The 27,434-nt window shown below is 46.9% G+C and overlaps 1 protein-coding gene across 3 annotated transcripts in view; it reads right to left on the reverse strand.

Moving 5' to 3' along the window:
- Nucleotides 1-27,434, reverse strand: part of bckdhb (branched chain keto acid dehydrogenase E1 subunit beta) — a 403,853-nt gene that overhangs the window by 351,885 nt on the left and 24,534 nt on the right. Inside the window, exon 3 of one of the 3 annotated variants that reach the window (XM_072499808.1) lies at nt 26,803-26,870. The exons of the other annotated variants lie outside the window; for them this stretch is intronic. Coding sequence (XP_072355909.1) covers nt 26,803-26,870 — 68 coding nt within the window. The remainder of the gene's footprint in view (nt 1-26,802; nt 26,871-27,434) is intronic. 3 annotated transcript variants of the gene reach the window in all.

The raw sequence follows: 27,434 nt of genomic DNA on the forward strand, positions 1-27,434 counted from the left end.
GGGAGGAGTTAGGAGGAGAGATAGAGGATGGTCTCTGGGCGGACGCGTTGAGTAGAATCAACGCGTCCACAACATGTGCCAGGCTCAGCCTGATACAGTTCAAGGTCGTTCACCGGGCTCACATGACAGTGGCCTGGATGAGCAGGTTCTTTGGTGTAGAAGACAGGTGTGCAAGGTGTGCAGGGAGGCCAGCGAACCATGTCCATATGTTCTGGACATGTCCAAAGCTCAGGGGATTCTGGCAGGGGTTTGCAGACGTCATGTCCAGTGTTAAAAACAAAGGTGGCACCGAGTCCAGAGGTGGCGATTTTCGGGGTGTCGGAAGATCCGGGAATCCAGGAGGAGAAAGAGGCAGACATTCTGGCCTTTGCTTCCCTGGTAGCCCGGAGACGGATACTATTAGCTTGGAGGGACTCAAAGCCCCCAAAGTCGGAGACCTGGCTTACTGACATGGCTAGCTTTCTCTGTTTGGAGAAAATCAAGTTTGCCTTGAGAGGGTCATTGTTAGGGTTCACCCGGAGGTGGCAACCGTTCGTTGACTTCTTTGCAGAAAATTAATCGTCAGCAGAAGGGGGTTAGTTTAGTTTAGAGTAGGAGGTTAATAAAGGTGGGACCTGCAAGGGAGGTAGCAGGCTTTTTTTGCACTATGTTTATAGACTTACGTATATTGTTTATTTTGTCATTGTTGTAAAATCAAAAAATATCTCAATAAAATGTTTATTTTTTTAAAAACTGGGTCTGGTAACTTTTTCCTATTTACCAATAGCTCTCAAGTAGGATCAAGGGAGTACTGGAAATTCACCGCAAGAATGGAATCCACCAGCCTCTGCTGCTGTACAACACATCCTAGCTGTCTTCAACACATACGCATTGAAAGAGGTAACTCCCACAATGTGAAAGATGGAATTGATTTTAGTCGTGGACATATGTTCACAATTTTTCTTTTAAATCAGCTATAATCCTAGCGGAGGAAATCTGAACTCTTTTGTTAATTAAAATTGCTACCCCTGGCCAAAACCAGATTTGAAAACCTGACCCACCCACCCCTTGTGCAACCTGGTCTGGTCCCTTACCCGCAAGTGAGACTCCTGCAAAAAAACACATCGGACTTTAACCTCGAGATGGACAAATTCACCCCTAATGTTCCAGATGACCAAGCGCATTGGATGTCTCCCCCCACCCCACCCCACCGTTTAATCCCGAGTCAGCCATTCCCACTAAGCACTGAAAGGGTAAAGCAAAAAGATCGACCCAAATGGCTGCCAAACCAAGAGAAAAGACTGGACAAAGAAAAACCAACCGAAGATACCATCAGCAAACTAATCCCCTAACTCCCGCCAATGAATGTGACCGCACCCAAAAGCAAAAAAGAGCGAGGCATACAGAAACCCGCCCTACAACTAAAACCTAAATTTAACAAGAAAAAATAAAATAAAAACTCAAACTCATTTTCTTAAAAAAAACACATTAAAATTAGCTGCAGAGGGCGGCACGGTGGCCCAGTGGTTAGCATTGTTGCCTCATGGCACCGAGGACCTGGGTTTGACCCTAGCCCCGGGTCACTGTCCATGTGGAGTTTGCACATTCTCCATGTGTTTGCGTGGGTTTCACCCCAACATCATAAAGTTGTGTAGGTTAGGTGGATTGGCCACGGTAAATTGGCCCTTAATTGGAAAAAATAATTGGGCACTCTAAATTTAACAAAGAAAATTAGCTGCAGCGAAACCTCCGAAATCATTCCCGTTAACTAACTCCCTAGTTAGCAGAGACTCCCACTGCAGAAAAGGAAAAATAAATAATATACAAGATTAAAATCCCATTTATATTACGTGCCCCACCAGCGACTGAACACTGCGCCATACAACAACTTTTATTTTTCCTCTTTCTTTAAAAAAAAAGGAAACCATGGGCGCGATTCACCGCTCCTGCGCCGGTTTGGAGAATCGCCTGGCGCGCCATTTTTCCCCGCGACGCCTGTCCGACGGCCTCCCGCGATGCACCCAAGCGGCAGGAACGGCCCCGTCGAGTTCTGCACGCCGCAGGCCGGTGAATTGTACGGGACACCCAAAATGGCGATTCGCCGCTATACCCGCTATTCTCCGGCCCGGCGAGCGGCCTGCCCAAAGCGACGGCTTCCCGCCGGCGCCATCCACACCTGGTCGCTGCCGGCGGTAACAGCGTGGGAACGCTGGGGGGCGGCCTGTGGGGGGGTGAGGGGGGTTCTTTCACCGGGGTTGCACTCAAAAGGGGTCTGGCCCGCGATCGGTGCCCACCGATCGGCGGGCCGGCCTCTCTGAAGGAGGACCTCCTTTCCTCCGCGCCCCGCAAGATCCATCCGACATCTTCTTGCGGGGCGGCCTCGGGGAGGACGGCAACCACGCATGCTCGAGTTGGCGCCGGCTGGCGCAGGCCAACCCGCGCATGCGTGGGTGACGCCAGTTAGTGACGGATGACACGGCGCCGCTTTTATGCGGCGCCTATGCCTGGTGCGCGCTGACAACGCTGCTTTAGCGACACGCCCCCCCGAGTTTCTCGCGGCCCCGATCCTAGCCCATTTTCAGGCCCTGAATCGGTCAAGATCGGGTCCGTTTCGCGCCGTCATGAACCTCGCCGGCGTTCACGACGGAGTGGGCACTTAGTCGCGGGAGCGGAGAATCGCGCCCCATATGTTAATAGAAAGAACAAGAATAAGTAAAACAACCAAGAACAATAAATACAAAAATACAACATGCCCGTCGACAGAGCCATAAACCACATTAACCAGCACACAACCTATGCCTTTTAACAAAAGCTTTCGCATCCGGCGTATCGAAAAATTGTTTCTTTCCTCAAATGTTTTTTTTAAATATTTTTATTGAAAATTTTCACACGACAAACATATCAGACACATAATCCAACTACATCTGCCATATATCTGCCATAATAACAGATATAAATAAAGCACATCTTGAATTGAACATCCAAGAAATGAGATTAGAATGTACACTTGTGCAGCCATGGTAACAATGTGATCTGTTTTCGCAGTTGTGACAGAGATGATAAAAAATCATTACCTAAAAATGCCCTGTTGTAACCTGAGGGGGTGGGTGGTCCCAGCCCCACATAACGAAGCAAACCGAAGGTGGTAAATCCTGGCCTGGAGACTGCACCCTGCTGGAGTGCTGCTTGTGGGCACCCACACCGCTGGTGTAGTGCAAACATTTTGCATTCCCTGAGCTATGGGTGCCACCTCCCCTCCTTACACCCCCCCCCCCCCCCCCTCCTCTGGCTGTTCCTCCCTCCTTCACTACCCACCTCCGTTGGCTGTTCGTCCCTCCTTCCCTACCCCCCTCCCCGTTAGTGGAGTGGCTGGGGAGAGAGAGAGAATCCGACACCACCATCTTACTTGACGTTGAGCCCTGAGAAGCTTCAGACTCAGTTGACAATTTTCTACTCAAAGCTTTCTTATCCTTGTTCTTTCTGGACATTTCAGTGAAGAGCGAACTCTACCCCCAAAACACACATGTTTCCAAGGCATAAACAACACGTGGAACCAAGAAAAAGGGCAAACGGTTCAGTTCTCCAGCAGGGGCCACCTCGTGCACATCTTCCCCCTACATTACGCCAACCGAGGTCTGAGAAACACAAATTCTTATGATGGTCAGGCACATGGCAGATGAAACCTATCGCAGAGTGGGCTGAAATGATACATTTTGATAGGAAGAATACATTTTGATAGGAAGAATGAGACAAAATCTAAATTCACGATACTATTTTAAAGGGGCTTGATCAATCATCAGAGCTGGTAAAAGATCCTGAAAAGTAAAATCGGATTCTCTCTCCATAAATGTTGCTAGGCCTGTCAAGTAGTTGCAGCATTTTTTATGCCAGGATGACGGACTTCAGCTATGTGGAGACTGAAAAAGATGGCATTGCCCTCCTCGGAGGACAGCAAGTTAAGAGGAGATTTCAAAATACAGTTATGACTACAAAATTGAGTTCCAGGCCTTTTTTTTTTACTGCAAAGAAGGCTGAAGAGATTATGGAAATTGATTTTTATCATTTATTTGCTTGTGAAATGTGAGTAATCTTGATAAAGTTGCCTTTTTATTAGCTATCTCATCTTATCCTGAAAAGCTGGTGATGGATCCTCGCTTTGTGCTGCATCCTCTCGAGTAATGGTGGATATTGTGTCCATTGGCACCAATTAAGCAGAATGCTCTCTCCTGGATGATGTTGAGCTTCTCGTGTGTTGTTGCAACTGTGCCTATTCAGGTACATTGATTGATTGGTCTGATTTATTATCATGTGTACCGAGGTACAGTGAAAATTACTGTTCTGCATACAGTCCAGACAGATCGTTCCTTACGTGAAAACAAAAATAGGACATACATAAATACACAATGTAAATACATAGACACAGGCAGCGGATGAAGAATACAGAGTGTAATACTACTCAGTATAGAAGATGTATGAAGAGATGAGTTCAATCCACAACAGGATCATTTAGGAGTCTGGTAACAGCAGGGAAGATGCTGTTATTGAATCTGTTGGTGCGTGTTCTCAGACTTTTGTATCTCCTGCCTGATGGAAGAGAAAATAACCCGGATGAGAGGGTTCTTTGAATAAGCTGCCCGCTTTCCCAAGGCATCGGGAGGTGTAGACAGTCAATGGATGGGAGGCGGGTTCGTGTGATGGACTGGGCTGTGTTCACGACTCTGTCTTTTCTTACGGTCTTAGGCCGAGTAGTTGCCATACCAGGCTGTGATGCAGCCAAATAGGATGCTTTCTATGGTGCATCTGCAAAAATTGGTGAGTCAATGTGGACATGCCATATTTCCTTAGTTTCCTGAGGAAGTATAGGCGCTGTTGATGCAGACAGGGATGTGTATGATACTTTGCTTCCTGAAGTCAATGACCGGCTCCTTAGTTTTGCTGACGTTGAGGGAGATTGTTGCCATTATACCATGCCACTAAGTTCTCCCTCCTGTACTCTGACTCGTAGTTGTTCTAGATCCGACCCACTACTGTTGTATCATCAGCAAACTTGTGGATGGAATTGGAGCCAAATTGTGCCACACAGTCATGTGTGCATAGAGAATATAGTAGGGGTCTAAGTACGCAGCCTTGCGGGGCCCCGGTATTGAGGACTATCGTGGAGGAGGTGTTGTTGTTTATCCTTACTGATGTGATCTATGGGTCAGGAAGTTGAGGATCCGTTGCAAAGGGAGGAGCCAAGGCCTCGGTTTTCGAGTTTTGATACATGTTTGGCTGGGAATATGGTGTTGAAGGCTGAGCTGTAGTCAATGAATAGGAGGCTTACGTAGGAGTCCTTGTTGTCGAGATGCTCCAGGGATGTGTGTAGGGCTAGGGAGATGGCGTCTGCTGGGGACTGACTGAGACTGTATGCGAACTGCAGCGTATTAAGGCAGTCTGGGAGTTTGGAATCGCTGTGTCTCATGACCAACCTCTCAGAGTACTTCACAATGATAGATGTCAAGGCCACCGGAAGGTAGCCATTGAGGCACGTTGCCTGGTTCTTCTTTGGCACTGGTATGATGGTGGTCTTCTTGAAGCAGGTGGGATCCTCGATGAATAGTATTCCATCATTGCTATTAACATACTGCAAGTATAGGTTTTCAATTGGATCAAGCATGTAACTAACACTTCCATCGATCAGAAAATGACCATCATGTTTACAAGGGTTGAAAGCAAGATACTGAGAAAAGGATGCCAAGTTTATGTCCTGTACACGTTGCACAGAGATGCACAACCCATTAAGTCCAGATATCTAAGGCACAGAGTGGGAACACTGAGGGACCCTCAACGACACACAAGATACAGTTAGAACTTAATCTTATAAAATGACACTTAGTTTAACTTATGCAGAACACATATAAACTTTCCAGTGCTTAAATGGCTATAACCAACATCATCCTTCAGGCACTGGTTTACACGAGTCAGCAGGGAAAGAAATCACAACACCCAGTTACTCATAGAATCATAGAATTTACAGTGCAGAAGGTCATTCGGCCCATCGGGTCTGCACCGGCCCTTGGAAAGAGCACGATGGCAAAGCCCATACCGCCACCCTAAGCCCATACCTCCACCCTATCCCCACACCGCCACCCTATCCCCACACCTCCACCCTGTCCCCGTAACCCCACCTAAACTTTTTTGGACACTAAGGGCAATTTAGCATAGCCAATCCACCTAACCTGCACATCTTTGTACCGTGGGAGGAAACTGGAGCACCCAGAAGAAACCTACGCAAACATGGGGAGAACGTGCAGACTCCGCACAGACAGTGACCCAAGCCGGGAATCAAACCTGGGACCATATTTATTTATGAAGGCCCCCGCCTTCACAACCTTGCCCCTCGTTTGATGTGTGGTGATCCTCAAGTTAAATGGCCACCAGTCAGCTCTCCCCCTCAAAGGGGAAAGCAGCCTATGGTCATCTGGGAATATGGCGACTTTACCTTCACCTTACTTCCTTTAATGGTTTGCAGCTTCATTTTCCATTCCCATCAGACTATGAAGCAGTGCACCACATCACAGCAAAATATTTCAGTTTGTAAAACAAGTCGGTGCAATGAAGACATCATTTTAAAGGTGCACAGTTGAGAAAGGGAAGCCATATACAGGCATGGGTGCAATAACTGTCCATAAAACTTGCAAAACATTGATGCATTACTTTTAATTTTCCATCACAAATATAAACTTATCACTATATTATGCCAATTACATAATATTTCCAGGTTTGGTAGATAAAATGGCACCTGCAAGACACAATAAATAGCACAATGATGATGCAATCTCTAAAGGTTTGCTTCATACAGCAAGCCGCTGAACAGAAATCGCTAACTGGTTAATTCTTGTTGACCTAATGTGTTTTGCTGAACAACACTGACCCAAGCAAGAACATCACTTACCTTGGAGCAACTTGTCCACCTACAAATTTGGCCATAGGTAGTTTATGGCCTAACAACATTAAACGGGTTTCTTAATTTAAAAAAAACTGTGTTCAGTACAAAGTGTTCGTACAAAATATTTAATAGACATGTTCCAATAACCACAACTAACAGTACGTTTCAACGGAAACAGGGAGGACAAATAGAGGAAAGCCAATTTCTTTATATCCTTCAGCAGAGGGCTCAGCCAACAAAAATTTCTGCATTGCCAGTAGGAGGAACAGTCACAAATGGTATTTCCCCTAGAAGCAAGGTTTCAATAGTCTGGGACTGAATGAAGGAATATTCAGGAAGACTGAACTTCCCTCCAGACAGAATGATTCAGAACAGCACTGGTCAAGTGCAAGGGGATGTCTAGAAGAGATTCCACACTCCCAAACAAATTAAGATTTTAAGTTACGAAAGTAATGGAGGGTTAGACTATCACTTTCCAATTTTCCCTGTGGATGTAGTGCCAGAAGACAGATCGGGAGTTAACAATGTCCCATTGTTTAAACGGAGAAATAGCATAGACTAAGCAATTAGAGGTCTACCCTTGGTGGAAATATTTCTGAGGGGCAGGATAAATCCTATCTTAGAAAAAACAGATTAATCAAAGTCACATTAGGGATTTGTTAAGGGAACGTTGTTGCATCTGACTAATATAATTGAATGTTTTGAGAAGCTAACAAGGACGACAAATGAGGGTAGCTCATTTGATGTATCGATATGAATTTCAGCAAGGCTTTTGATGAGGCCACACATGGTAAGCTGGTCACGAAAGTTAAATCCTATGGCAAAGTCACAAGTTTGATCCGTAATTGGCTCAGAGGTGGATTTTCACTGAGCCGGGTTAAGTCAGGAGCCCCGTCCAAAAATCTGGCGGGTCCCGATTCTGGGACACCCCACCCAATTCCCAGGTTGTGCAGTATTTAAAGAGTGTCTTTAAAGGGTATGGGCTGCTTCCTCTCAGAAGCCTATATCCAACACTCTCAAATGGGCGGGCTCCATTACAGAGAGGTATCTCCTACTCATCTGCAATTTTCTTGGGAATCACATCATAGAATCTCTATCGTGCAAAAAGAGGCCATGCAGCCCATCGAGTCTGCACCCACCCTCTGAAAAAGTAACCTACCTCGGAAAACTGCCCTACGTTAGCCCCACCCAATCTGCACATTTTAGGACACTAAGGGGCAATTTAGCATGGCCAATCTGCCTAACCTGCATATCTTTGGACTGTGGGAGGAAACCGGAGCACCCGGAGAAAACTCGCACAGACATGGATAGAAAGTACAAACTCCACACAGACAGACACCCAAGGCTGGAATCGAACCCGAGTTGTAGGAGCTGTGATGCAGCAGTGCTAAACACTGTGCCACCATGCCTCCCAAAGTCAGCCAGATTTTTTAAGAATCGTGCTTCATGGCCCCTTAGAGGCGTCGTGAACACTAGCATGCATGAGGGGACCTTTTAAAAGGTAAGTTTAAATGGTCCCCATCATGCCCCGATACCAGGTTACAACCTCCCACCCATCCCCTATGTCAAGCTCAGCCCTTCCACCCGCTCCTTATATGTCCTCTCATGCCCCCATGCCAAGCTCTGGCATTTTCATGTCCAGTGCTCCACTGTACACTTTCCGGAATCAATACATATCAAAGTGAGATGTTTAAAAACACCTTGAAAAAAATGTAATCCTTTGATCACTTTCTATGCTTAAAAAAAGTGTTCTGCGCCCCAGAAGGTACATTGCCTGATTGACAGCTCAGGCTGTTTAATCTCTGCAGTTAATTTCACAATGTTAGTTTACATAACTCAAGTGAATCACAGAATTGTTACAGTGCAGGAGGAAGCAAATTACCCCATCATGGCTGCACTGGCTCTCCAAATGAGCATTATGATTTAGTGCCATTTCCCTGCCTTTTCCCCACACCCCTGAACATTGTCTCTATTAAAATAATCATCTCATGCCCACTTTCTTTTCAAAATTTAGAGTACCCAGTTAATGTTTTCCAATTAAGGGGCAATTTAGTGTGGCCAATCCAACTACCCTGCACATCTTTGGGTTGTGGGGAGACTGTGCAAACTCCACACCCACAGCCACCCAGAGTCGGGATCAAACCTGGGACCTTGGCGCTATGAGGCAGCAGTGCTAACTCTATGAAACTGCGCCATCATGCTCATTTGAATGCTTCGATTGAACCTGCCTCGACCACACCTACAGGCAGTGTGCATTCCAGATCCCAACCACTTGTGTGAAAAGATTTTTTTGCAAAGCATTTTCAATCTTTGCCCTTTTGTTCTTGATCCTTTTACAAGTGAGAACAGTTTATTCCTAACTACTCTGTCCAGCCCCCTCACGATTTTGAACATCTCTATCAAATCTCCACTTAGCCTTCTTCTCTCCAAGGAGAACAGCCCCAACCTCTCCAATCTATTCTCATAACTGAAGTTTCTCAATCGTTCAACCATCCTTGTAAACCCTTCCTGCACTCTCTTGAATGCATTTACATCCTTCCTATAGTATGGCGCCCAGAATTGTACACAATACTCCAGCTGAGATCTAAATAGTGTCTTGCACAAGTTCAACAGAGCCTCCTTCCTCTTGTACTGTAAGCCCATATTAATAAAGCCCAGGACGCTATGCTTTATTAACTGCTCCCTCCACATGTTCTGCCACCTGATCTATGCACATATACACCCAGGTCCCTCTGCTCCTACACCCCTTTAAGAATTTTACTCCTTATTTTATATATTCTCAATTTTCTTCCAACCAAAATGCACCACCACACCCTTCTCTGCACTGAATTTAATCTGCCACCCATCTGCCTACTCCTCTAAATTGTCTATGTTCTTTTGAAGTTCTACAATGTCCTCCTCAGTTTACAATACTTCTAAGTTTTGTATCATCTGCATTTGAAAATTTGAAGCTGTCCACCAACATCTAGATTATTAATATGTATCAGGAAAAGCAAAGGTCCCAATACTGGCCCCTGGTGAACACCACTACAATCTTCCTCCAGCCCGAAGAATGGCCATTACTCTCTGATTCCCATTTTTCAGCCAATTTGTATCCACGTTGTGCTGTCACTTTTATCCCATGAGCTATCACTTCTCTCACAAATCTGTGGCCATGTGTCAAATCTACTTTGGACGTCCAGCACATTAACAGCATCACCCACATCAACCCTGTCTGTTGCCTCTTCAAAAATCTCCAGCAACTTCGTTAAACACAATTTCCTCTTTCGAAACGAAAGAGAAAATGCTGGAAAATCTCAGCAAGTCTGGCAGCATCTGTAGGGTGAGAAAAGAGCTAACGTTTCAAGTCCAATGACTCTTTGTCAAAGCTTTGACAAAAAGTCATCGGACTTGAAACGTTAGCTCTTTTCTCTCCCCACAGATGCTGCCAGACCTGCTGAGATTTTCCAGCATTTTCTCTTTCATTTCAGATTCCAGCATCTGCAGTTATTTGCTTTTATTCCTCTTTAGAAATCCATGCTGTCTCTCCTTAATCAACCACATATTTGTCCTGTGACTCCTAATTTTATCGCAAATAATTCTTCCTAGAGCTTGCCCTGGTCTATAATTGCTAGGTTTATCCTGGCAAAATGTTTTGAACAAGAGCGTAACATTTGCAATTCTCCAGTCCTCTGGCACCTCCACTAAGTCTAAAGAAGACTGGAAGATTGTGGCCAGCAACCCTGTCGTTTATATTCTCATTTCCTTCAACATCTTTGGATGCATCTCATCTGGTCAACTTTAAATATCAGAGGACTTCCGGAGGCGTTAGTAGGGGGCAGTCCATTATCAAGGACTTTTAGCGGAACATTTGGCGCATGGGATTTGGGTAAGTGTATTGGGGTGGATAGAAAACTGGTTGGCAGAGAGGAAACAAAGAGTAGGAATTAATGGGTCCTTTTCAAATTGGCAGGCAGTAAATAGTGCGGTGCCACAGGGATCGGTGCTGGGACCCCAGCTATTCACAATATATATTAATGATTTGGATGAGGGAACAAAATGTAACATCTCAAAGCTTGCAGATGATACCAAGTTGGGTGGGAGGGTGAACTGTGACGAGGATGATCCTACAGCATGATCTGGACAGGTTGGGCGAGTGGGCAAACCAATTGCAGTTGCAGTATAATTTTGATATGTGTGAGGTTATTCACTTTGGAAGCAAAACAGGAAGGCAGATTACTACCTGAATGATTGTAAATTGGGAGAGGGGAGTGTGCAGCAGGACCTGGGTGTCCTTGTGTACCACTCACTGAAGGTAAGCATGCAGGTGCAGCAGGCAGTAAAGAAGTCTAATGGTATGTTGTCCTTCATTGCAAGACATTTTGAGTACAGAAGCAGGAATGTGTTGCTGCAATTATACACAGCCTTGGTGAAGCCACACCTAGAATATTGTGTGCAGTTTTGGTCTCCTTTTCTGAGGAAGGTGTTCTTGCTCTCGAGGGAGTGCAGCGAAGGTTTACCAGACTGATTCCAGGGATGGCCGGACTGTCATATGAGGAGAGATTGACTAGGTTAGGATTGTTCTCGCTGGAGTTCAGAAGAATGAGGGGGGATCTCATAGAGACTTATAAAATTCTAACAGGACTAGACAGGGTAGATGCAGGGAAGATGTTACCAATGATGGGTGTGTCCAGAACTAGGCATCACAGTCTGAGGTTTCAGGGTAAACCATTTCGGACAGAGATGAGGTGACATTTCTTCACCCAAAGAGTGGTGAGCCTGTGGAATTCATTACCACAGGAAGTAGTTGATGCTAAAACATTGAATATATTCAAGAGGCAGCTAGACTTGGGGAGAATAGGTTCAAAGGCTATGGGGAGAAAGCAGGATTAGGCTATTATGTTGGATGGTCAGCCATGATCATGATAAATTCGGGCAGCACGGTAGCACAAGTGGATAGCACTGTGGCTTCACAGCGCCAGGGTCCCAGGTTCGATTCCCCGCCGGGTCACTGTCTGTGCGGAGTTTGCACATTCTCCCCATGTCTGCATGGGTTTCCTCCGGGTGCTCCGGTTTCCTCCCACAGTCCAAAGACATGCAGGGTAGGTGGGTTGGCCATGATAAATTGCCCTTAGTGACCAAAAAGGTTAGATGGGGTTATTGGGTTACGGGATAGGATGGAAGTGAGGGCTTAAGTGGGTCGGTGCAGACTCGATGGGCCGAATGGCCTCCTTCTGCACTGTATGTTCTAAATGGCGGAGCAGGTTCGAAGGACCAAAAGGCCTCCTCCTGCTCCTATCTTCTATGTAACTATGTATCTATGTAAGACTTGCACGAGGTGGATCCTCTAGAGTACTGCACATTTTGCCCTTTCTCTTAGTTTAAGGGGGTATTTTCTTTTGAAAACTCACAAAATTAATGGGATAAAGATCCTATATAGATGAAATGCCAGAAAAGCCAGAGGAAAAAAGGTAGAGAGGAGAAGGTTGTCACCGGAATCGGAGGCCTCTCGGAGCTCGTCGGCAGAAAAGATGTGGAGGCAGCCTCTGGGGCTCTGGTGTTTTCCAATACCTTAGCGAAAGAATGCAAAAAGCACTAGCTTGTGGCCGATGACCTCCGCAAATCGATGGAGGCCTTGGCATGGGACATGGGAGCGAAGCTGACGAAGAAGAGGGCTTCATTCAACAAATCTACGGCCGTCCTGTTCAAAAATAGAGTCAATTCAGTTTGGTGTGCCCGGCGTGACTAAGAGTGATTTTCGAGGGAAGGAATATTTATTTGATGTGTCGGTAGAGACGGACTCCTTTGTAAAGAAACATGGGTTTGGCGGGGTGTGATTGAGGTTTTTGGGTGTTGGGGACAGGTACGTTGAATTGTTGTTGGGGTTCCATGTTTACTTTCGCATTTTCCTGTTCTTATTGGGATTGAATTACAGTTTGGCTTGGGTTTGGGGTTTAGTTTTATGTGGGGTTCTGTTATGATTGTTATGAAAATATATAGCTTGCTGTTGGAGCGCAATGGTTTATGGGGTCTTCATATTTTGTTGTTTGTAACCATTTTTCTTCACTCTAGTTGGGAGCCGCCCTGATATCCGAAGAGGTACCTAACGGGAGCATGTTGAAGATTTGTCACCCTGGCCATGGATTTGTCACCATGGTCTTTGGTAAAGCCAAAAGCAAAGTATTTAATATCTTTGCCATGTCCCTGTCTCCATGTGTAAATTGTGGGAGGAAACCAGAGCACCCGGAGAAAACCCATGCAGACACGGGAAGAATGTGCAAACTTCACACAGTCACCCAAGTTCGGAATCGAACCCGGGCAGCACCATAGCTTCACAGCTCCAGGATCCCAGGTTCGATTTCTGGCTAGGGTCACTGTCGGTGCGGAATCTGCACGTTCTCCCCATGTCTACATGGGTTTCCTCCGGGTGCTCCGGTTTCCTCCCACAGTCCAAAGATGTGCAAGTTAGATGGATTGATTAAGCTAAATTGCCCCCAGTGTCCAAAAAAGGTTAGGTGGGGTTACGGGGATAGGGTGGAGGTGTGGGGTTCGGTAGGGTGCTTTTTCCAAGGGCCGGTGCAGACTTGATAGACCGAATGACCTCCTTCTGCACTGTAAATTCTATGACATTGTTTCTATCTATGACAATTCCATTTTTGGTCCCTAATTAGGTCCCAACCTTTTACTATTTATATTCCTGTAAAATATTTCAGGATTCCCCTTTCTTGGCTGCCAGTCTTTTCGCATAATCCTTCTTCGTTTCTCTGTGTTTTTTCACCTCCCCTCTGAACCTTCTGTATTCCTCTTGGTTCTCAACTACATTTTTACTGACACCTGTCACAGACACACTTTTTCTTCCTTATTTTAATTTCTATCTTCTTTTTCACCCAGGGAGCTCTACATTAGTTTCCCCTACCTTCCTCTTTTAATGGCACTTTGACTGTGCCCAGATCATTTCTTTTTGAAAGACAGACCATTGTTCACTAACCATTCATTCCAGTCTAACTTGCCAAGCTCTATTCTTGCACTGTTGAAGTCGGCTCTCCCTCAGTTAGTTATTTTTACTCTGGATTGCCTGCTGTCCTTTTCAATTATCGTTCTAAGCCTTACACTACAATGATCCCTGTCTCCTAAATGCCCCCAATTGTAACCTCATCTACCCGGCCCACCTCATTTCCAAGAACCAGGTCCAACAGTGCATCCTCTCTTGTTGGACTGGTCACATAAGCTGTATAAAATTTTCCTGAGAACAATCGAGGAACTTTGCCCCTCTCAGCCATTTATACTACCATTGTCCTAGTTTATATTTGGATGATGAAAGTCCCCCATTATAAGTATTCTATAATGTTTGCAACTCTCCATAATTTCCCTTTGGATTTGCTCTTCTACATCCTTCCCACTAGCTGGTGGTCTATAGACTAGACCGAGCAATGTAACTGCATTCTTTTTGTTCCTCATCTCCAGCCAAGTTGATTCTATTCTTGAAACCGGAGACATTCTATTTCTTCGGCACAGCAATACTCTCCTTAACCAATACTGCCATCCCTCCCCCTTTTCTTTCTTTCTTTTCTGAACACCTTATTTCCAGAAACATTTAACACCCAGTCTTGCCTTTCTTTGAGCCACGTCTCTGTTATCGCCACAACATCATATTTCCACATGACAATTTGAGCCTGTAACTCACAAATCTTATTTACTACACTCCATGCATTCACATGTATGCACAGTAACGCTGATTTAGACGTCATTACTTTCTTCCTTACTCCAACGTCACCTATTAACTTACTATTCTCTATACTAGTGCTTTCTGCCCCCCTATTATTTGGTGCACCCTGGTATTCCTCTCTAATACATCCTCTTGGTTCCCACACCCCTGCTGAGTTATTTAAATCTCTCACAAAAAAACTTGCAAACCCTCCACAAGGAACTCAGTCCCAGCTTTGTTCAGGTGCAATCCGCCAGCTTGTACAAGTGCCATCTCCCTCAGAGCCAGTACAATGTCTCAGGAATCTAAAGCCCTCCCTCCAGCACCATTTTTCAAACCCAACATCCCTCTGCCTTACCCTTCTATCTCTATAATCACTTGCACAAGGCACTGAGAGTAATCCGGACATTACTACATTTGAGGCCTTGCTTGATCATTTTCTACCCAGCTCCCTGAATTCTGATTGCAGGACCCCATTTGCCTTCTGACCCAAGTCAAAGTGGACCACGACCTCTGGCTCTTAACCCTCTCGCAGCAGAACATCCTGCAGCTGCTATGTGACATCCTTTACACAAGCACAAGGGAGGCAACATGTGGGCAGCACGGTAGCACAGTGGTTAGCACTGTTGCTTCACAGCTCCAGGGTCCCAGGTTCGATATCCGGCTTGGGTCACTGTATGTGTCAAGTCTGCACGTTCACCCCGTGTCTGCGTAGGTATCCTCCAGGTGCTCCGGTTTCCTCCCACGAGTCCCGAAAGACGTGCTGTTAGGTAATTTGGACATTCTGAATTCCCCCACTGTGTACCCGAACAGGCACTGGAGTGTGGAGACTAGAGGATTTTCATATAACTTCATTGCAGTGTTAATGTAAGCCTACTTGTGACAATAAAGATTATTAAATTAAATTGAATGCCATCCTGGAGTCACATCTATGGCCACAGAAATGTTAGCATGTTCCTTGAACTAACAAATCCCCTATCACTTTTGTTCTTCCTGGCTGCTTCCTCCCCTCCTGTACAGCTGAGCAACTTGTGGTGCTACAAACCGGGCTCTAACTGCACTCCTGAGGAACCAGCGCCCTCACGAAAGGGACACCAGGGAGACTTACCTGTCTAGTTCTCTTGGAGTACTGATGGTCACCCATTCCTCTCAGCCTCCAGGCCCTGAAACTGTGGTGTGATCACCTCTGAACGTGCTATCTACATAGCACTCAGTGTTGCGGACAGGCCACAGTGACTCCAGTCGCTGTTCAAGTTCCAAAACCAGGGGTTTGAGTTTCTGCAGCTGATGACACTTTCTGCTAATGTGGCTGTCTAGGTCTAGGACACTGGTAGCATCCATGACATCGCACATATTGCAGGACTCACATTCTACTCGACTGAGCTGTCCTGCCATGTTTTAACTATATTTCCCTTATATTAATTTTATCCTAATTTGGATTATTTAATTACATTATTAGCCCTACCTTTCCCCAACTCCAGACATAGGTTTCAACACACTACCTCCTACACGGAGCACTCACCAGCCAATCAACTTAGTTTCCTGTGACATCACAGTTGCTTTTGTTTCCCCGCTGCTTCTTCACAGCAGTGACTCAGGCAGCACTGCAACCCCCGGGCATTACAGGTCCTCACTGACTCAGCCGCACTGCAATCCCCGGGCATTACAGGTCCTCACTGACTCAGGCCGCACTGCAACCCCCGGGCATTACAGGTCCTCACTGACTCAGCCGCACTGCAATCCCCGGGCATTACAGGTCCTCACTGACCCAGGCCGCACTGCAATCCCCAGGCATTACAGGTCCTCACTGACTCAGGCCGCACTGCAATCCCCGGGCATTACAGGTCCTCACTGACTCAGACCGCACTGCAATCCCCGGCTTTATGGGTCCTCACTGACTCAGGCCGCACTGCAATCCCCAGGCTTTATGGGTCCTCACTGACTCAGGCCGCACTGCAATCCCCGGGCTTTATGACTCCTCACTGACTCAGGCCGCACTGCAATCCCTGGGCTTTATGGGTCCTCACTGACTCAGGCCGCACTGCAATCCCCGGACATTAGAGGTCCTCACTGACTCGGGCCGCACTGCAATCCCCGGGCATTACAGGTCCTCACTGACTCAGGCCGCACTGCAATCCCCAGGCTTTATGGGTTCTCACTGCCTCAGGCCGCACTGCAATCCCCAGGCTTTATGGGTCCTCACTGACTCAGGCCGCACTGCAATCCCCGGGCTTTATGACTCCTCACTGACTCAGGCCGCACTGCAATCCCTGGGCTTTATGGGTCCTCACTGACTCAGGCCGCACTGCAATCCCCGGACATTAGAGGTCCTCACTGACTCGGGCCGCACTGCAATCCCCGGGCATTACAGGTCCTCACTGACTCAGGCCGCACTGCAATCCCCAGGCTTTATGGGTTCTCACTGCGTCAGGCCGCACTGCAATCCTTGGGCATTACAGGTTCTCACTGACTCAGGCCGCACTACAATCCCCGGCTTTATGAGTCCTCACTGACTCAGGCCGCACTGCAATCCCTGGGCTTTATCGGTTCTCTGACTCAGACCGCACTGCAATCCCCGGGCTACATGCATCCTCACTGACTCAGGCCGCACTGCAATCCCCTGGCTTTATGGGTCCTCACTGACCCAGACCGCACTGCAATCCCCGGGTGTTACAGGTCCTCACTGACTCAGGCCGCACTGCAATCCCCGGGTGTTACAGGTCCTCACTGACTCAGGCCTCACTGCAATCCCCAGGCTTTATGGGTCCTCACTGACTCAGGCCGCACTGCAATCCCCGGGCTTTATGGCTCCTCACTGACTCAGGCTGCACTGCAATCCCCGGGCTTTATGGGTCCTCACTGACTCAGGCCGCACTGCAATCCCCAGGTTTTATGGGTCCTCACTGACTCAGGCCACACTGCAATCCCCGGGCTTTATGGGTCCTCACTGACTCAGGCCGCACTGCAATCCCCAGGCTTTAGGGTCCTCACTTACTCAGGCCACACTGCAATCCCTGGGCTTTATGGGTCCTCACTGACTCAGGCCGTACTGCAATCCCCAGGTTTTATGGGTCCTTACTGACTCAGGCCACACTGCAATCCCCGGGCTTTATGGGTCCTTACTGTCTCAGGCCACACTGCAATCCCCGGGCTTTATGGGTCCTCACTGACTTAGGCCGCACTTCAGTACCTGGGAGAATATCCACTGCAATACTCGGTAGCGTGGCCGAGCAGTCTAAGGCACTGTATTAAAGCTCCAGTCTCTTCGGGAACATGGGTTTGAATCCCACTGCTGCCACAGACAAACCATGAGCAGCACGGTAGCACAGTGGTTAGCACCGTTGCTTCACAGCACCATGGTCCCAGGTTCGATTCCCGGCTTGGGTCACTATCTGTGCGGAGTCTGCATGCTCTCCCTGTGTCTGAGTGGGTTTCCTCATGGTGCTCCGGTTTCCCCCACAAGTCCCGAAAGACGTGCTGTGAGGTGAATTGAACATTCAGAATTCTCCCTCTGTGTACCCGAACAGGCGCCGGCATGTGGTGACTAAGAGCTTTTCACAGTAACTTCATTGCAGTGTTAATGTAAGCCTACTTGAGACAAATAAGATTATTACCCGGGCTTTATGGGTCCTCACTGACTCAGGCCGCACTGCAATCCCCGGTCTTTATGGCTCCTCACTGACTCAGGCCGCACTCCAGTCCCCGGGCTTCATTTATATTCACTACTCAGCTATCGACTGTCTCCCACGGGTCCTCACTGACTCAGGCCGAACTTCAATCTCCAGATTGTTTTACACGCTCTCTGCAGCTCCCGACCATCTCCTACAGCTTCTCACTGACTCAGGCCGCACACAATCCCCACGTTGTATTTATATGTTCTCCTCCGTTCCCGACTTTCTCCTACAGATCCTCACTGACTCAGGCAACAATACAATCTCTGGGCCTTATTTATATGCACTCCTTAACTACCGACTGCTTCCCAGAGGTCCTCACTGATTAAAGTTGTTGCAAGTATTTGTGGTTTCTGAAATTTCAAAGGACCTAGTGATTGACACTTAAGTCCAGACTTTTTTTTAAGTAAGGGAATTTTATAAAAGGATTACATTTTTTCAAAGCTGTTTTTACACATACTACTTTACACTGCGATATGCATTGGTTCTAGAAAATGTACAGTGGCCAATGGACATGCAAGTGCCAGAACTGGGCAAAGGAGACATGAAAAGACTGAGGGTGTGGGTGAAAAGGCAAAGCTTAGCATAGATGCTTGATGAACCTCAGAGGATGATGCAAGGGCAGAACTTGGCCTAGGGGGCATAAAGAGACATAAGGGGTGGGTGAAAGACCAGTGCTTGATATGGGGTATGAGGGGCCTCAGGCAGTGGGTAGGAGGCATGAGGTGCCATGGAGTATGATTGGAGGATGGAGGGTGTGACGGGTGAGGGCTGGAGAGCATTTGTGCTTTTTTTCACTGGGACACAGTTACTCATCACCGAGGCAGGCCTTTTAAACAGTCACTCTGCACCCGGCAACCCTTGTGGCTGCCTCCACATTTCTTCCCAAGCCCCCAACAATGAAAATCCCACAATGGCGGGCTCTTTCTCTCAAGGCGGGCAGGCCAAACTGGTATAAATGAGGGGTTTAGACAGAGTAGATAGAGTAGCCTAGTACACTTGGTTGAGGGGTCCATAACCCTCGTTTAAGGGTAAGAAGTAGGGTGTTTAGAGGAGTTTTCTTTCATCCGGAGGTGGTAGGGATCTGGAACACTGCCTGAGAGGATGGCAGAGGCAGAAACTCTCACATTATTTAAGATGTACTTAGACATGCACTTGAAGACTGTTGCCAATCGGCACCAATAATGTTGCCAACTAATAATGATGCTCTTTAGAGTCGCCAGGTATCAAATGATACCACCACAAGGCTTTACCGGATATCGACCAAAGGACCACACAACCAGTTAGTCAGTTCAAGTTCAAAGATGGTTTATTTACACATACGGATTACTTCGACATGCAACACAAAACACTACAAGTTAAACAACACCCAACAACTACAATAACCTATACTTAACTTCAGGGCAACCGGCTCTATGCAGATGGACAAGGCCTTTGTCCGGATCTTGCGTGGCTGGGTGGAAGAAGTGACTCTGTTTCTGCTGGGCTCATCCGTCTGGTAGCGATCGTTGGTCTTGAACTTGTCTGTCTGGTCGTAATGCTGCACTTGGGTTGGCATAGGCCGGATCCAAGAGAGACAGAAATCATAGCTGCATTGTCTTTTAACTGGCTTGAGTTTTCCCCGCCCCTTTTGTGGGCAGTTTCTGGGTCACTGTCAATCAATTCCTCAGGGCTCCACCCTCTGATTGGTGACATCCAATCAGGGGCTGCCACATCACTTTTGGGGTGGGCATCAGTGGTCAATCCTGGGAGGACCTCGGTGCCGCCTAGTCTTGAAGACGATGCGATGGACCTGATGGTCCCATTGTTATTTTAATCGCCTTGAATGGCCCATTTGCAGGTGTGAATTCCTGCATACTTCTGGGCTGCTGTTTGCAAAGATACAAGCTGCAGCTTGTCTGTGTCCCAAACCTGGCCATAATTCCCATTATTCTTTGCAGGTGGCCATCTCAGATGGCTACATCCCGTCCTCTTGATCCTGAACGCGAAGCATGGTGGATCACACTGTTGATCCCTATCCATCCTCGGTGTGCCGGTCACCCTTGGTCAAGGACAGGTTCTACACTACTCTGTCCTATATTTTGGGGCATTTACCTAATTCTATTGACACATCACAAATTACTAATTTCTGACGGGCTACTACAAAACATTTAACTTGTCTGCACAATTGAATCTCTAACTAACACTAAACTACTCGTATGCTGCTGGTAAATATCAAAAAGAACATATGTACAGTACAAAAGTTTTAAATAGCAGCATTACATTTCTACTTAATCTAGCAAAGTTCACAGAGGTACATGGTGATAATTCTTACAGCAGGTAATTCAGTTTTGTTAAATGCCGAAAAAGGGGGCTCAAACTGTATATATCGGGGACCGGGAGGCTTTTGCTCGCCATTTGCGGAGTCGAAGTGTCTGAATGACACTGCAGGTTATTGCAATTACTAGAAGGGCCTCTACGGTGTATGAAAGGGGGTTCCAATTGGCAATGTTTTCGTACCAAGTGGGGGTGTCAGTGTTTATCTCTATGTGTGGTGTGGTGTCCAGGCTAGGGGTATTATGTTGCGTGGTCATGTTCGGGGCTGGTGTGGTGTAGGGTACAAAAGCTTGTAACGTGCGCAGTTGTCGGAGTCCAGCGATGATCGCAATGGAGGTCATCAGTCCTGTCTTCATCTTGTCTTCTGTTCTTCGTTTTTCGTATATTCCTGGGGTGCAAGCATAATATCTGGTATTATCATTGGTTAACATCTCGTTTTGTTTGTCTTTCTCTCCTTAACTTCAATTACCCATTAGAACCGTCACCATGTGTGACTCCCTCATTTTGTTTTTGAAATAACCTTTTTTAGAGACAAGACACGCAAATTTTTAAAGTACAGAGACTCGCGCAGCTTATGGTCGATGCTTGGAGTGGGCGGACAATTTATTCGACCAGTCTTTCTTAAATAACAACCATGGGAGGTTGAGTCTTATCTTAACCAGCCGAATTTCGGGGCGCGCAGTATTATATATTTGTTAGCCGCAATCACATTTGGCCTGGGGTGTAACTAGCATATGGAGTCGGTGCAGTGTGACCGAAGAAGAGAGGAAGGAGGAGAGAAACAAAAATGAAGTGGCATTGCTGAGGTGTCCCTGCCATGAGAAGTGGCGGGTAAGCGCTCACAGTTTGCATGGGGCAGCTGGGACCTTGTAGCTGCTGTGGGTGGTGTTCTCTTTCATATCTGGGGGCTAGTCTAGCTGGTGGTGGGGGTCTCCTGCAATCTCGGGTGAAATGTCCTGACTGCCCACAGTTGTAACATGACCTCCGGGGCACGCAAGGTGGAGCAGGCTCTATGGTGTATTGCGCCCTTGGGTATGGTTCCCTGGGATATTGGACTAAGGGGCTGGTTTAGCACACTGGGCTAAATCGCTGGCTTTTAAAGCAGACCAAGCAGGCCAGCAGCACAGTTCAATTCCCGTACCAGCCTCCCCGAACAGGCGACAAAATGTGGCGACTAGGGGCTTTTCACAGTAACTTCATTGAAGCCTATTTGTGACAATAAGCAATTTTCATTTCATTGTTCATTATTCTCTACCCTCTTTTATCCATGCGGGTCCCTGGTTAGTTCTAACTGGGTGCATATTTGCTTCTATCTCTTCCTGATCTGCCTGTCTGTGTCGGGATTGTTGCCAAGCTCTGGAGAGTCGCTTCAAAACCCAAACTTCATTGTGTGTGGAGTCTGCGGGGTCATAATTCACACACAAGCCTTTTTTTTAATAAATATATTTATTAAAGTTTTTTAACACAATTTTTCTCCCTTACAAACAATAACCGCCCCCCCCCCCCCGGAACAAAAAAAAAAGAGAAATCGCGCAGAGCAAGATATATACATGGCAAAATGATATATTTACACAGTTTTGTACACTGGCCCTCACCCGTACGTGCCAGTTTCCCCAACCCTTCATGTTATCTCTTGCTCATCCACCCTCCCAGGCAGTCCCCCCTTTCCCCCCCCCTACTCCCAGGACGTACCCTCCACCCCCCCACCCCCCCCCCACCCCCCCCACCCCCCCCCCCCCCCCCACCCCACCCCCCCCACCCCCCCCGCCCCCCACCCCCCCCCGCCACCCCCCCACCCCCCCCCCCCCCCCCCCCCGCCCCCCCCCCCCCCCCCCCAAGGTTGCTGGATTCAAAGGCGACCTGCAAATTCGGCCGGATGTTCTCCCTTCTTTTGCCGACAATGGTTTAAACCTTCTACGGGGTCTCCCTTGTTGTACCCGATCGCATCTAAAATGGCCGTTTTCGTCTCCTGTAGGGTTCCTCCTCCTACATTCTGGGGTTCTGGCAAAGCTGAGCTGACGGACTGGTCAAGGCGCATTCCTCCCTTTCGTCTAGACCGTACATAACCTTTTGCTGGCATACTCTCTCAAAGAAATTATGGGGGTCTGCGGTGGGTTCGACTGGATCAATTTTAGCGCAGGCATCTCTCAATTGGGTGATGGATAATGGGGTTGTGTAAACGCAATTGGGCTCCTCCCGATCCGATGACTTGCGCTGTGTGGTGACCGGATTCATGAGGGTGTGTGCTGCCTGTGCAGTCGGGTGGTGCGGGTGCTTTCCTTTTCGGGGCTCTATTCTGATTTTCTGTGTTCTCCACATATCTCTGGGCGGTTTCATTTAGTTCTTGCCAATTGGGGGCATCTTCCTCATCTAAATTTTGTCCAAAAGTATACCTAAATCCATTTTGCACTAAAAGCAGTGACTGCAACTTCTCGATTTGTTGTCTACATTTCACGTGCTCTATTTGTTGTCTACATTTCACGTGGTCTACTGTGCTCTGTCGTTGTTCTGGAGTGGAGCTATGGAGCGCTCATAGAGCTGCCTTTAAATCTGCACATTGTCTTGTTAACTGTGCTACCTGCTGTTCTGTCTCTTCTCGTACCAGGACTGCGCGCTGTGTATCTCAGTAGGCTTCGTACTGGGTCTGAAAGCTTGCTAAGGTGAATTAAACAAGATTGGTGTGAACAAAGAACAAGAAAAGTACAGCACAGGAACAGGCCCTTCGGCCCTCCAAGCCCGTGCCGACCATGCTGCCCGTCTAAACTAAAATCTTCTACACTTCCTGACTCCGTATCCCTCTATTCCCATCCTATTCATGTATTTGTCAAGATGCCCCTTAAATGTCCCTATCGTCCCTGCTTCCACCACCTCCTCCGGCAGCGGTTCCAGGCACCCACTACCCTCTGTGTAAAAAAGCTTGCCTCGTACATCTCCTCTAAACCTTGCCCCTAGCACCTTAAACCTATGCCACCTAGTAATTGACCCCTCTAACTGGGGAAAAGCCTCTGACTATCCACTCTGTCTATGCCCCTCATAATTTTGTAGACCTCTATCAGGTCGCCCCTCAATCTCCGTCGTTCCAGTGAGAACAAACCGATGCTTCCTGGACCTGACTCTTCATTTGAACAAAAATCGGACCAAAGGGGACATCCTTTCCCCTTTTAAATACTTCCTCAACTCTTCTTCCCATATGGGGCACTGCTCTGCTCTGTTGGTCGCTGCGACCTCGGGTCCTGTGGGTTCATTAAACATTCCATCGCTTTTGTGGCCATTGCTTCTAATATCTCTTGCTTCTACTTTTAATCTCTGTTTCCTACCGTTAATCTCTGTTTCCTATCGTTTATTTCTCTTGCACTATTTTGATTTCTCTTTAATTTGGGACAGGGGGATAAGGCGGCGATTTGAACTGCGGGTATGGCCTAAGCTATTTTCCGGTTCACAATTCCCTCGATAGTTTTGACACAATCTAATGAGTTTACCTTATATCCCTGTTAGTACGCATGCAGGTTAGTACACACTTCCAAAATTCGGTGATTTGGTCGATATGGGCTTGCACTTGTGGTTCTTTCTCTTTCACGCAATTGGATTTCAAAGTTTGTGGGTTCTCTCGGAGTGACAAAATTACTTCTAATTCGAGTCCCGTCAGATGTCGCCAATAATGTTGCCAATCGGCACCAATAATGTTGCCAATTAATAATGATGCTCTTGAGAGTCGCCAGGTATCAAATGATACCACCACAAGGCTTTACCGGATATCGACCAAAGGACCACACAACCAGTTAGTCAGTTCAAGTTCAAAGATGGTTTATTTACACACAAGGATTACTACATGCAACACAAAACACTACAAGTTAAACAACACCCAACAAATACAATAACCTATACTTAACTTCAGGGCAACCGGCTCTATGCAGATGGACAAGGCCTTTGTCCGGATCTTGTGTGGCTGGGTGGAAGTTGCTGGGCTCTGTTGCTGCTGGGCTCAACCGTCTGGTAGCGATCGTTGGTCTTGAACTTGTCTGTCTGGTCATTATTTCATAGAATTTACAGTGCAGAAGGAGGCCATTCGGCCCATCGAGTCTGCACCGACTCTTGAAAGAGCACCCGACCCAAGGTCAACACCTACACCCTATCCCCATAACCCAGTAACCCCACCCAACACCAAGGGCAATTTTGGGCACTAAGGGCAATTTAGCATGGCTAATCCACCTAACCTGCACATCTTTGGACTGTGGGAGGAAACCGGAGCACCCGGAGGAAACCCACGCACACACGGGGAGGATGTGCAGACTCCGCACAGACAGTGACCCAAGCCGGGAATCGAACCTGGGACCCTGGAGCTGTGAAGCAATTATGCTAACCACTATGCTACCGTGCTGCCCACTTGGGTTGGCGTAGGCCGGATCCAAGAGACAGAAATCATGGCTGCATTGTCTTTTAACTGGCTTGAGTTTTCCCCGCCCCTTTTGTGGGCAGTTTCTGGGTCACTGTCAATCAATTCCTCAGGGCTCCACCCTCTGATTGGTGACATCCAATCAGGGGCTGCCACATCACTTTTGGGGTGGGCATCAGTGGCCAATCCTGGGAGGGTTCCGAGCAGGACCTCGGTGCCGTCTAGTCTGGAAGATGATGCGATGGACCTGATGGTCCCATTGTTATTTTAATCGCCTTGAATGGCCCATTTGCAGGTGTAAATTCCTGCATTTACGAAGATACATTTACGAAGATACATCTGCAGCTTGTCTGTGTCCCAAACCTGGCCATAATTCGCATCATTCTTTGCAGGTGGCCATCTCGGGTGGCTACAAGAGCCATGACCTACAAGGCTGTGGACCTAGAGCGGAAAGTGATATTAGGCTGGAAGGATGGATCCTTATCAGCCGATGGACCAAAGAGCTTCCTTCTGTCTATAAAATTATAAGATGCTATTTTTGCCAATGCAGCATCAAACCGAACCAAAGTTTCTGCTGATCATAAAGAAGCCAGGTCTGAAATGCTTAAATAATTCACACCACTAGCTTTTACTTCATACAATTTGTAGGATTCAAGTACACAGTGTATAGAAAACATTTTAAACTGAATATCTTCGCTTTAGCACTCTAATTCACCCTTATAATTAATTCCCTTGCATGCTTTCTTCCTCTTTCCAGCACTGTGTGGAATAGAATTGCACAAGGGGAGCTAAATTTCCTTCTCATTTACTACAAAACCTAGCACACCGAGTAAAGAATAAACGTGCATTCATATGGCACCCATCGCCAACTCAGAACATCCAACATTACTTCATAGCAAATTATTCACTGTCATACTGTCGGGGAATCTAACCAGTGAACGACCTCTAGATATTAAATATGCCATTGTTCTCAGCATATTAACTGCATCTCCACGATATTCAGATCCACAAATGAGAAATTGACTATTACTTCAGGTCCTTTGAATTAAATTTAACTTGTCACTTTATCTACTCAATTAGATAATCGGTCTGAAACTAATGCAAACTCTTGCATCATCAATCATCTAGTGTGCATCTTATTTTAAACATGCATCTCGTTAAATGCAGTTATATGATAAACAGATGGGAGAAGATTTCAACTGAGTGCATTGGTCAGTGGAGAATGCCCACTGGCTGCCTGGTAGCAATGGGGGAAGCCATAGGGCCAGCAGGCTGAGGGAAGAAAATAAGCTCCCTGTGGCGAACATACCAATTCCAAGTCACGCAAAGTGGTCCAGCCAGCAATCCAGACTACAGAAGGGTTTGGTGGGGACAAGAGGCAGTTGGCAAGAGCAGGATGGAGGAAGATCCAATGTAACAATAGCCCAGGTTGTTTTATTCAGGATCAGGCTACTAGCATTGTCCTAAACTGGCAGTCATAATCCATGTACATCACGGATCCTGACCGGCAAGTTGAAAGGGTGCACTGCCATTTCAGGTTTTCTCACCCAGCAATAGACCCTGGGGAAGATGGCCACAAAATATATTTGTAGGAATGGGGTCCCCAACAGTTTCTGTCCTTAAGTCACATTAAGCCCACCTACCAAGTTTTGTCCACTTATTCTAAAATTGGATATTAGTAAATGTACAATCCAAAATAAGTAAAATGAAGGGTAAGCATTCAAATAGAGCACCAGTAAATCTTGTCGCTGTGGATGTCATCTAAACTCCTGGATGGGTTACTAACTGGTAACACACTCATATGTTAACTATATAGAAAGTCGTAACTTACCATATTTGTCCCGGAGTCCAACTGTACACCTGAAAACTCCTCCAAATGCAACGTCTTCTCCAAAATAACTTTAAAAACAATAAAGAAATTGTTAAAGTTGCACTGATCAACATGGCGGGAAAATGTGTTTGGACAGAGATAAAAGTAAAATCGCAAGTGTTGGTGATCTGAACCAAGGTTGAACACAAAGTTGGGTGGGAGGGTGAACTGTCAGGATGATGCAGAGATCCTTCAGTATGATTTGGACATCTTGAGTGAGTGGGCAATGAATGGCAGATGCAGTATAATTTTGAATAAATGCGAGGTTATCCCCTTTGATAGCAAAAACAGGAGGCAGAGTATTATCTGAATGGCCATAAATTAGGAGAGGGGAACATGCAACGAGACCTGGGTGTCTTAATACACCAGTCGCTGAAGGTAAGCATGCAGGTACAGCAGGTGGTAAAGAAGCCAAACGGTATGTTGGCCTTCATAGCGAGAGGATTCGAATACAATAGCAATTATACAGGACCTTCGTGAGACCACACCTGGAATACTGTGCGCAGTTTTGGTCTCTTTATCTGGGGAAGGATGTTCTTGCTCTAGAGGAAGTGCAGCAAAGGTTTACCTGGGATGGCAGGACAGACATCTGA

Source organism: Scyliorhinus torazame, chromosome 4 (genome assembly GCF_047496885.1).
Source record: "Scyliorhinus torazame isolate Kashiwa2021f chromosome 4, sScyTor2.1, whole genome shotgun sequence".
In the NCBI taxonomy this organism is placed as follows: Eukaryota; Metazoa; Chordata; class Chondrichthyes; order Carcharhiniformes; family Scyliorhinidae; genus Scyliorhinus; species Scyliorhinus torazame.